Source organism: Stegastes partitus, unplaced genomic scaffold, assembly GCF_000690725.1.
Source record: "Stegastes partitus isolate 25-593 unplaced genomic scaffold, Stegastes_partitus-1.0.2 Scaffold526, whole genome shotgun sequence".
Lineage (NCBI taxonomy): Eukaryota > Metazoa > Chordata > Actinopteri > Pomacentridae > Stegastes > Stegastes partitus.
In genome coordinates, this window is record NW_007578257.1 from 409,048 (window position 1) to 420,079 (window position 11,032).

Below are 11,032 nucleotides of genomic sequence, written 5' to 3' on the forward strand. Positions count from 1 at the left end.
TCTATGCTTCTTTATTGCTCTTCTGCATCGTTTCAGATTAAAGTATTGTGCTGTACTGTTTAAAGTATTGTGTTGTCTAAAGCAGTTAATATTCAAACGGTGAATGTTAATTCATTATTAATAATAATCTATAATTATACATTATGAAGGGCTAGAGCAGTTTCTGTCCTCATTCTGTGATTGTAGCTAAACATTCAGCTAATCAGCTCACATCAGTACAAAACACAAAGCACCTTAAAATAAAATGGGATACATTTCTAATTTATGCTCGTAAATGCATCGCTGGAAAGTACATTTAGTCAATGAGAAGCACTTTTCTGCAGCTCTCTTCTTCTAATGTATCAATCCAAAGGACAGGATTGTACTGTACTGTATAAAGTATTGTGTAAAGTAACCAACACTGAAATGATTGCATGTTAATGGATCAATAATTGGAAGGAAATATTAAAATGGTGCACATTTACAGTTTATGAATATATATTTCCATTTGCTAAACACTTTTTCTGCATCCTAATCCTTCTGTTGCATCATTGCAAAGGAAAATATTGTACTAGGTATAAAGCAGTTAACATTAAAGTGATGATTACGGGCGCCCCAGTAGCTTGCAAGCAGGCGATCCACGTATAGGGGCTAAAGTCCCCGATGCAGCGGCTATGAATTAAGTCCAACCTATGGCTGATTTGCTACATGTCCTTCCCCACTCTTCTCCCCACCTTTCATGTCTCTTTTAAACTGACCTCTGTAATAAAGGCAAAACACCCCCCAAAAAAAACATTACAAATGATGATTACATATTATTATCAACAATTATCAATAATAATTGCACTCTATATAAGGACAGAGCAGCTCCTTCCTCACTGTTTTGTTGTAAAAATCCTATATTATTATGCAGCAGGCTTTCATTTGCATTTGAAACAAAATTAACTTGAACTTCTACACACAAACTAAAAAAAAAAAAAAAAAAAGGTTCATGCTTTTTAACCTCTGTTACCTTATAGACCTGTTTACACTTTAATAAATACAAATACATGAGGTGGACACAATTGAAACTCATGAAATAATTCCGACATAAGATTACAGGGTTTTTGAAGATTAAACATGTTGCATTAAATTACAGGAAAATGTTTCTTAAATTAAACAACATACAAGTAATTTTTTATTTTTTGCAATTATAAAAGCTGCTTCTGAATAAAACTGCTTCAATGAAACTCTGGAGAAACCGCGACAATCGATCATGTTGCACAGTGTGAGAGACACGTTTATCTACTGCGCTTTAAGGGAAATATTAGGAACACTGGTGCTATTGTTAAACTCCGCAAGAGGACATAACTGTAACGGTGTGACTCAGCTGTCTTTAAGACTGTGTGCTGTGGAAGCTGCAGCTGTGAGGTCTCCTCCAAAATAAAAAAAATGCATCATGTCTGACCTCACTCAACAGATGCCATAATGGAGCAAAAGCCACAGCGAACCACGAGCTGCTGGACACTCCCTGAAACACTGAGGGATATCCTTTTTCATGTTTGCTAATCCAAATACCAGTTCGACTGGCCCACTTGTGTGTTGGAAAGGGTGTGGTGCTGCTGCTGTATGAGCTAATGCTGTACAGTGTGAATATCACGGAGCAACAAGTCCCCAAAGACCACATTGTCTAGTGTTCCTCGACTGTGGGAATGGTAGAATAAAAGGAAGGGCTTTTCAGTCATATGACCTTTCATTTCATCCTCCTTTATACATTCTGCTGTTGTTTTTAGACAGAGAAAGAAAAAACTATTTATAATCCTGAGCTACATATTTATTGGAGACCCCCCTCCACCCCTACCAGCCCAACTGTGTGGCAAAGAGCTCAGCATCCTACTAAGCCTATTAGTTGACAGCTGTGTCTTAGTTATTACAGTCATGTTGCGTGTAGATTTACTTTCATTGTAAAAGCATTAGGCTGCAGGCATAAATGTGTTCATAAGTGAAGGCTTAAAAGGACAATTTCATCTCTGTGTCATTAACTTCACCTCTACAACACTTTAAGGGAAATTATGCATTATTTAAAGTGTGAAAACAAAAGTTTGCAAGCGTTTTCATATCGTCAACAAAAGCCCTCAAGGGATGAAAGCAACAATCACTGAGTTGGTCAGAGGAGGAATAAGAACTCAACCTTTTGCTTTAGTAAAAGTGAAAATATCACTGTGTAGAAATACTCTGTTGTAGGCAACAGTCACACGTTCCAGATCTTATGTAAGTACACAGGAATTTGCATTAAAATATACTTTGAAATTAAGTAGTATTTGGTACTTTGGTACTTGCTTTCAGAATAATCTAGTTATTGATGTTTTATTTAGGTGTCACTTTTTGTTGTCACTGGCTTTAATTCACATTAATCTGTGGTCAAATCTACAATCAGAATTTATGGATTATATTTGTACCAATTTAGATCTACAGAGATGATGAACGGTCAGTCTAACAAAGTTTCAGAGGTTCTCCACAGGGATGGAGAACCTGTAACAAAGACAACCATCTTCATCATGGCTTCAGCTGTCTGACCATTGTGGTAGCGCAGCTTAGCAAAAGTCATTCATTGCAAAATACACAAAAACCTCCCTGAGACTCTAATGATTCTTTGGTCTGATGAGTCACAAAACAGAACCGTTTGGGCAGAACCCAGAGGCACTGTGACTGTTGAAAACCTCTGCTCAACATGTGGCCAGTACCTGATGGAAAGCCTGGTGGCGGCAGCATCATGCTAACGGGGTTTCTTCACAGCAGGTCAGGGAGTTCGGTCAGAACTCATAGAAAGTTGAATGCAGCAAAAACAATGACCCAAAACAAACAGCTAAGACAACACTGGAGTGGCTTCAGGTCAAGTCTCTCCCTGAGTGTTGCAGACAAAGGCCACAAATAAACAGACATCTGCGGAAAGACCTGAAGATGGCAGCTTATATATGCTTCTCATCCAATCTGATGAAGATTGACAGGATCTGCCAGGAAGAATTTGACAAACTGATCAGATCCAGGGGTGCAAAACCTGTAGAGAATTAAGACTCAAAGCTGTAACTGCTGCCAAAAAGGGCTTTTTACAAAACACAGAATTAAGGATCTGAAAACTTCTGAGAGATTTCTGTTTTTTTTTAAGACTGATGACAAAACTGCCAATTTTACCCATTTCAAATTAAGGCTGCTGCGCAAAACTTGCAAAAAAACTGAAGTATCCGAGTACTCTCTGAAGCAGGATCCAGTCTCTTTGCTTGTTTATGCTGTAGCAGTTATAACCAGTGCTGTAAATCACAATTTATATGAATATACAGAAAATTTTTAAAGCAGTTTAGTTGTGTTTTGCAATAAAATGCAATCCAAGTGAAAGCTGGTGCATCCTACCTCTGAGGATGTGGTAAACTAAGAGTAAGATTTTCTTCTTCACAGTGGACCTACAATAATCCCGTCAACCTCCCACATTTATCACAGCAAAAGCACATTTTCAGTTTTCAATGTTTATTGATTGAGTAGGACATGCTTTCACAGCTGGTAACAGTAAACAGTAAAATATAGGTTGATGCCCATTGTTGAGGTCCATTTAAGAGCTGCTTTGTTTTATTTGTTACAGTGATGTGATGTGTTTCAGATGAGAGTCAGTTGCAGTAAAACGTCTTTACAACATGTCTGCAGCAGTGCTTTATGTTCGTCAGTGTCCATCGCCGTCTTCTGTTATTTCTTTTGGAAAAATCCCATAATGGAAGCTTGTTTAGTTCCTTTATTTGCATTCGCTGAAGATTTCTTCTGACTTTTCTTCTCGTCCTCTTTGCTGCTTGATGGTGCTTTTGCTTTAACGGGATCTCTTGGAGCTTGTTTGGTGGGTTGGAAATCATCCTCTGTTTCAGAGTAAGATTCACTCTCGTAGCCTTTTTCTGTGACTGTGGAAAGAAATAAACTGGAGTAACTAAAAGTAAAAAAAAACATACTGTGGATCTGAATGTAAAAGATTTGTACAATTCTGCAGTTTTCTGCAACTTTTTAATCAAGAGTTTGGGGATAAACTGTGCTGTATGTGCACTGAACTGCATTATAATAAAAGGGCATTACATCAAAACCCATTTATGCACACGAGGAACAAAACCAGAAGCACCTTTAAATATAATTAAATACAACAGAGGCACAAATTCCAGACACCAAAAGTACAACACAACTGAGCTGAAATGAACACTGGACTATTACTCCATTAATTCACTGTTTAGTCCATGAAGTAAGTACCCTTTAAAGCAACAAGTGTCAGTAGATTTACAGGTTACACTTGTTTGGATGAATCTGACAGGACAGTGTAAACCTTGGGTCATAATGCATAACATCTATCATTAGTGGCAGCCTTTGCGATGTGCTAATTGCACGGTTTTCAACTTAAAATCCATGAATCCTTTCGCTAAACTAAAGTCACAACCCCAAACTGAATCATCGCTTTTAACAGAAAACAATATTCAAAGACCTTCTATGTAGTAAATCATCTTTTTGTAAATATTTGACAGGACTGTGTTTTAAAATCAGCAGCAAAGCTGTCAAGACACAAAATACGAAGTCGAATGAAGGGTTTGTCATACCGATGCATCCTTCCTCGTCCACGAAGGTACGAGACTTCAGGACTCGTCTCCTCTTTCTTATCTTCCCTTCAGAATTCATCTGCTGTAATATAATAAAAAAAACAAGTGTTTAGTGTTAAACACAAGTGGTCGACTGATGTCAGCACATCAATAGTGAATGCCGATATTGAGAGAGCAGAGTGGCGGATGGCTCAGACATAATGCCCGTATCATGTTTTTTTTTTCTTTGCATTTGATGCAATGATTTAATAATCATAAATTAGACACACAATTGTTGCACACCTGCACTCTGTCTGCACTAATTTAAATTTATCAACAAATAAATGTCCACATGTAATCACAAACTATGTGAAAAAAACAAACGCATGAAGGAAAAATATAGTTTAAGTGCACTTAGCAACAGCGTTTATCATCAGACAGCAGCATCTCCTCCTGCTGGTTTAGTCAACATACTGATGTTACAGTAAGTTTATTGTAAAACTCTGTTGTGCACATGACTGTGTGGATTCATCTTTGCTTCTGTATCACAGCTCATCTAATGACATTAAATCTCTTTGGACAGCAGCTACTTTGAATCGTGACATACGCTTGCTCAACCCAAGCAGATCAAACATATACTTAGCATGAGATCCACTAGCTTAGCAGATAGCAGTGACTTCTGTTGTTACATTCTTCCTCTGCCTCTTTAAGCGAGGACATTTGTGATAAATATAGTCATGAAAAAAAGAAAATATAAGCTGCTAGTTGACCCAGTGCAGGCCCTGTTAGCTGATTGAATTTAATTAGTCTGAATTATTGATCTATCACTATTAACTGTAAAATCCAAAAATATCAAAGAATATGAAGGGAATGCATCACTTTGATATTTCCCCCACCTGCCTTACAGTTATTATATGAAAACTATAATGTTGAAAACTTACATATGACTGTTTAACAGCCTCCACCTCTTTTTTAGGACTTGGTGATGCTTCTCTTGTTTCCATCTGTGGCGGTGAATCTGGAATAACTGGACAAACGAACAAATATTAGTTTCATAAAATTACTTTTAAAATGGACCTTGAAATGTCCTACTTTCCTCATTCCTTCTGTTGTCCAAGGACTTGAATATTCTGGATTTATAACAACGAAAAACTACGACTGATTCTTAAAAAACAGACGGACCAGCAACACTAAACAACCATAACCACTTTTCATTCTCATTTCAGAGTTTTTCATTCATTGTCAAATCTATGTTCGTTTTTTCTGTCTTAATTTGTTCATTAACAAAATGACTAGAAATAAAAAAGCATAAATAAATAAGTACCATCTTCATCACTGCTGTCTGGTTCAGGTAACTTAATCCTTCGCCTCTTTTTCTTCTCCATTTTCTCCTCCTCGCTGTCAGAATCTTCAATCCGCTTGTTTTTGCTTCAATAGATGAGAAAAAAAGATTTTGTTCAAATAAATTTAAAGCCAAAATTCACAGCAAAGGTCTTTGTTAAAGCCTGAACAATTTCTTCACATTTATAGACAAGAAATGTCGCATTCTGTGTTTTCATCCAAAAAAAAAAGTACAAAATCGTGACTGCTTGATTATTTGAAAGTGAAATTTTTAGCTAATTTCTCACAGATTTCCCACATTACTATGAACACACCTCCTGGAGTCTTTCTTAGTGTTTTTATGTGACTCCGCTGCAGCAGCGTCTGGTTTTTCCTCTGGTTGTGGACTCTGACGTTGCTGCTCTGCTGTGGACGATGACGGAGCTGCTTCCTCCTCTTTCATGGTTTTTTCAGGTTTCTCTGAAGAAAAGAGGAAGAACGACTTGTTGGAAAAGAGAGACAACAGTCACCATATTTGGTCTATGCACAGTGTTATGGCTTGTGATTTTTTTTGTAACTGTCTCATGTCACATTTCTTTAAGGCCACCTCAACAAATGAGGACACCTTAAAAAACAAAAAACTGTCAATATGCTACAACTATGTTCATTTCTACACCTCACTGGAAAGAAAAACGTTAAAGTAACAGGATCCAATGGGTCGACAAAGAAGCCACATTTAAAGAAAGTCTGCAACTCCTGACAGCAGAATTACTAGACAGATGGAAAGACGTCCGATAGAGAGTCAGAGTCTGTCTTAACACAACATAAAGTTACGAATATGGCAAGTTTTCCACTGTGGCTTCACCCACTCTACTAAATAATACAGAGGGGGAGATGAAACGCTTCCTACAGCAGCAAGAACAAAAGAAAACTACACTGGTGAACCCAAAAACGTGTTCCTCGACAACACTTTTACTGGCAATCTTCACATTCAGTTCAAATTAGTTCAGTTAAAGAGAAAACAATAGACAAATAAAAACATTAAGAATAATCTAAGCAGTTACATTTAAAAAAAATAAAACAATAATGAAAAAAAACATACCAAGGAAAACAAGGACAGCTGCAGGTAAATCAAGATGAAATTAAAGAACTAAATTCCCCTCGGGACAAAAGTACACCAAGCTTTAAAGTGATCTGCGTCTTATTCTAGGTTGTACTCGCACAGCGAGCAAAACTGGATTTTGCAAGCTCTGTAAAAACAGCTGGCACCTGTAGTGTGATCCAATCATGTGAGAGCGTTTGGTAAGAGACCACATCAAAACACAGCAGTAAAGTGATGCAATGGGGGTAAAAAAAAAACACAAAAAACAGTAAGGGCCTTAGAAAGAAATAAAACCTGTTCTCTATCAGGCCTGACAAAGAAGCAGAGCCATCTGACCTCAGCTTACAGCTCATAGTGGTGACTACTGTAATTAACACTGATATCACCGGTAATAAACCTGAATGCCGAGTGATAAACAACATCCCATGACTTAGGATTTGCAGCAGAGTGTAGCTGAACACACACAAGTCCAAAGTCAAGTTCTGTATAATGCCATCTTCACCAAATATGGTTTAAAACTGAAGCGATGCTATAAAGTAGTCATTACACAGTTTGATGGTCTTAAAGTGAACCTTCAAAATTCAAATAGGCCTCGTATTTCTTTTTGAAACAGCAGTTTTTTCCCAAAGATGCAGAAAAAACACAACGTACAGAAGCAAAAACCAAACAGCAGCAGTCTGTGACCTCAATATATTCTTAAGCATCACTGGAAATCTTACTGACTTGCTGTTTGATTTCCAAAGAAGTTCATCATTGGATTGACTTTGGCGGCTGGTTTGCTTTTGGGGGCATCAACCTGAAACACAAAACACAATCATAAACATCTACAGCGAACTTTCTACGACTCTGCTGTTAACAAAAAGGACGCAAAGTTGTACCGCTGGTGAGTCTTCCTTCTGCTCAGACTTTGTCTCTTTGCCGCTGTCCTGATTTTTAGGCGTAGATTTATTTGCAAACATTCCCATGATGCCTTTTGGCGGCTTGGCGGAAGGTTTGGATGTCAGACTGCCGTTTCCGTTCACGGCAGGCTTTTTGTTTTCAGGTTCTGGTGAAGGAGCTCGATGCGTTTCCCTCGCCTGCTGCAGCTCCAGAGAAGACATGGGCACTGCACTGGCACAGCGGATCGCACTGTATCTGCAAACCGAGTGAAAGGAAATACTCAACATCCCAACAGAAAGCTCAGGTTTCTGAACTCCCATGAGCAGATTTCCCAGCCTGTCCCGATCAGCGTCCACTTCCAATCACAACATACCTGCTGCAGCTCTTCAGATTGTCTTTCACAGCGTCGTAGTCAACGCTGTAGAGAGGACCACTGTCTTTCAGTAAAGCTTTCTGGACGCTGTAGATGTGGACGCTGACTATCAAGCTCATCTTGGCTTTGACATCTGCAAGAGAAAACAGCAAAGGTTACACACGGCTGTGTCTAAACAAAATAAACTCAAGATTACAAGAGTATAGTGTTTATTAATGGTGACTCCCAAATGAATTTGTTTGAAGACTAGAGCCTGAAAGCAGCGGCAACAACTACCCAACAATGATGAGAAGCTGCAGAGAAAATACTGCATGTTACTGTGCAAAATAATATTTACACACCTTCCAACTGCTCCTCTCTGACAATTGACACCTTGTGACTCTGAAGAGCAAACACAACGGCAATTGAAATAAATCAAAACTGCAGCCTTGTGCATCGAATAAAGATGTAGACAACGCCTGAGCGGGTCTCACCGTTAGACCTTTGTCCACACACTTCCCCGACACGAGATAGGTGGCGTGGAGCTGAGCTGAACTTTCCTTCCTCTTGTGATCCAGGTAATGGAAGAGCATTCTGAAATCAAGACATGTTTTATATGTGTTGAAGTGATATGACACTGTGTTGCCCTGAACTTGATTTGGGAATACACAATATTACTGCCAAAATCAGAGTTGCAATAATTTGGCAAATAAGCAAAACACATGAAATGAATTGGAAATGAATTTGATTTCATAAGCAAAAACGTCAAATATTTTGTTATTCTCCACCAAAGTTGGAATTTGATGTTTCTTTGTGTCGTATATGACAGTAAAGTGATTAGATTTGATTTTGGGTTTGTTGATTAGACAAAAAAAAAAAAAACACGCATTCTGAAGCTGTCACTGTGAACATTTTTTGATACTTTTCTTTTTTAAACAAAATGATTAAATCAAGAATACAGTCATTAGTTGCTTATTCCTACATGTTGACATAAGGCCACTGAGAAGCAGCCAGCGCACCGTGTTACACCACAGAGCGTCCTACCACATCTGGTTTCGCCTCAGGCAGCCTTAAGGCAGTGCATCAAACAAACGTGTAATATTTTCTGCCCTCAGTAGTATTATGAAACGCCAAATTGACATTAAAATATACCTCTAGTCATATTAGCAGATATTAAGCAATATGATATTTGGGTAAAGTTGTTGTATGGCTGCTTTGAGTCAAGACTAAATTAAAGGATTTTTGTATTTTTAAGTTTGCCACTGTGCCGACAGTAATGGAATACGTTCAAGAAAAATATATTTATGTACATTTCTTATTCATACTTTTCGAACGATGTCCTTACATTTTCTGCACTGTCCCTTTTACTGCTGTAAATCCCATGCAACGGTATTAATACAGGTTTGTCTTATCCTATGATGATGCAGTGATTGTAATCAATACGAACTACACAACGTGGTGTGGGTCGCTCTCAGGAGAAATCTTTGCTTTGCTCCCATTTCTGCACATTTTTATGCCAAAAGCCCGAAGACGTGAAAGACCACTTACTGTTTTGCTGTGTTGACATGGACTCCGAGAGTGAGGCTCAGCCATTTATAGGTCACCTGGTCAACAAAATTTGTGTTTAGATCCACATTTTGATTGTCACAGAAAGTAGACAACGCATATACGTATCTCTATATTAAACAGAGTTGCACACACCAACACACACACACACAATCACATGCAAAGCCACCTTAACGTAATTATGTACACCTTCATGTTCCACCTCTGCCTTCTGCTATGTATTTATGCTTCCATGTTCTGTCCTAGATTTTGCAATTTAAAAAAAACAAACATATAACTATAACAAAATAATACTACGCTTTTCTACCGCTGGTTATTTATAGAAAGTCAGATAACTGAAAAGGCTTCTTTTTATTTTGCCGGGATACTTCCCTTTTCCTTATGATATCCATAAAGTAATGAACATCAAACACCTTCTGCCGCTTGTTGTTGTTTTATTGCAACTGCTGGCGGTTACATGCAGCAACTGAAACTATTCAGCTGTGAAAAACCGGATTTTGTTCAATTTACATGCTATTTGCTACAATACTCATAAGCCGATTACACTAAAAGATCCAGACAAATGGGCATTTTTAAAGTTATACAACTTTATGAAAATTATTCGCTGTGAAAGCAAGAAAGACTTAAACGAGCAGTTTTTTGAACGCAGTTCAACCGCTAAAACATGTCGAGGCTAACCCGCGTTACAAACCGCCATTAGCTCGACCAGAAAAACCTCAAAACACGATGGCACGTCGTGTATCAAAAGCAAACGTACTATTTTGTTGTGGTCGTTGACGAATTCGTCAATATTATCCAGATAAAGCTCGTCCATTGTGTTTGATTTTGCTCGGACGGAGACGTCTTCGTTCACAAATTCAACTGCGCGGGAAGGCCGTTTATTTACTTCCTGATAGAGGTCACGTGTGTGCCGGTACTTCCGGTAGAGTGAGCGGCTGCAGGGCACCCTCTGCAGGACAACACGGGCTGCAGCCTTCAAAATACACACAAACACTGAAGATCGCTCGGAGATCAGCGCAGGAAAAAGCGTTCATGTACTTTAATGAAGTAAAAGCACTGACACAGCAAAGCAAAAATACTTCATCACAAGTAAAAATCCTACATCAAGTTGTTTACATTGCTCAGGTGAATAATTGTCACATTTCTGCACATTGTAAATATTTCTATTACTGTTTAATAAATTAAACATTCTTTGGATTTGCAACACTACACTTTCTTTGGACTTAAAACACTTTACAAAACTGTTTTGTCCTCCTA

The 11,032-nt window shown here is 38.2% G+C and overlaps 1 protein-coding gene across 1 annotated transcript; it reads right to left on the reverse strand.

Annotated features, from left to right (window-relative positions):
- Window positions 1–3,463: 3,463 nt before the first annotated feature.
- Window positions 3,464–10,661, reverse strand: LOC103361719 (DNA polymerase delta subunit 3-like). The gene is given in 14 exon segments (XM_008287883.1): window positions 3,464–3,899; window positions 4,578–4,659; window positions 5,498–5,583; window positions 5,881–5,984; window positions 6,212–6,356; window positions 7,702–7,774; window positions 7,857–8,003; window positions 8,006–8,053; window positions 8,055–8,112; window positions 8,231–8,363; window positions 8,572–8,611; window positions 8,704–8,803; window positions 9,758–9,813; window positions 10,533–10,661. Coding segments are annotated over 14 exon segments (1,335 nt in total). The 5' UTR covers window positions 10,590–10,661; the 3' UTR covers window positions 3,464–3,693.
- Between the last annotated feature and the right edge of the window lie 371 nt (window positions 10,662–11,032).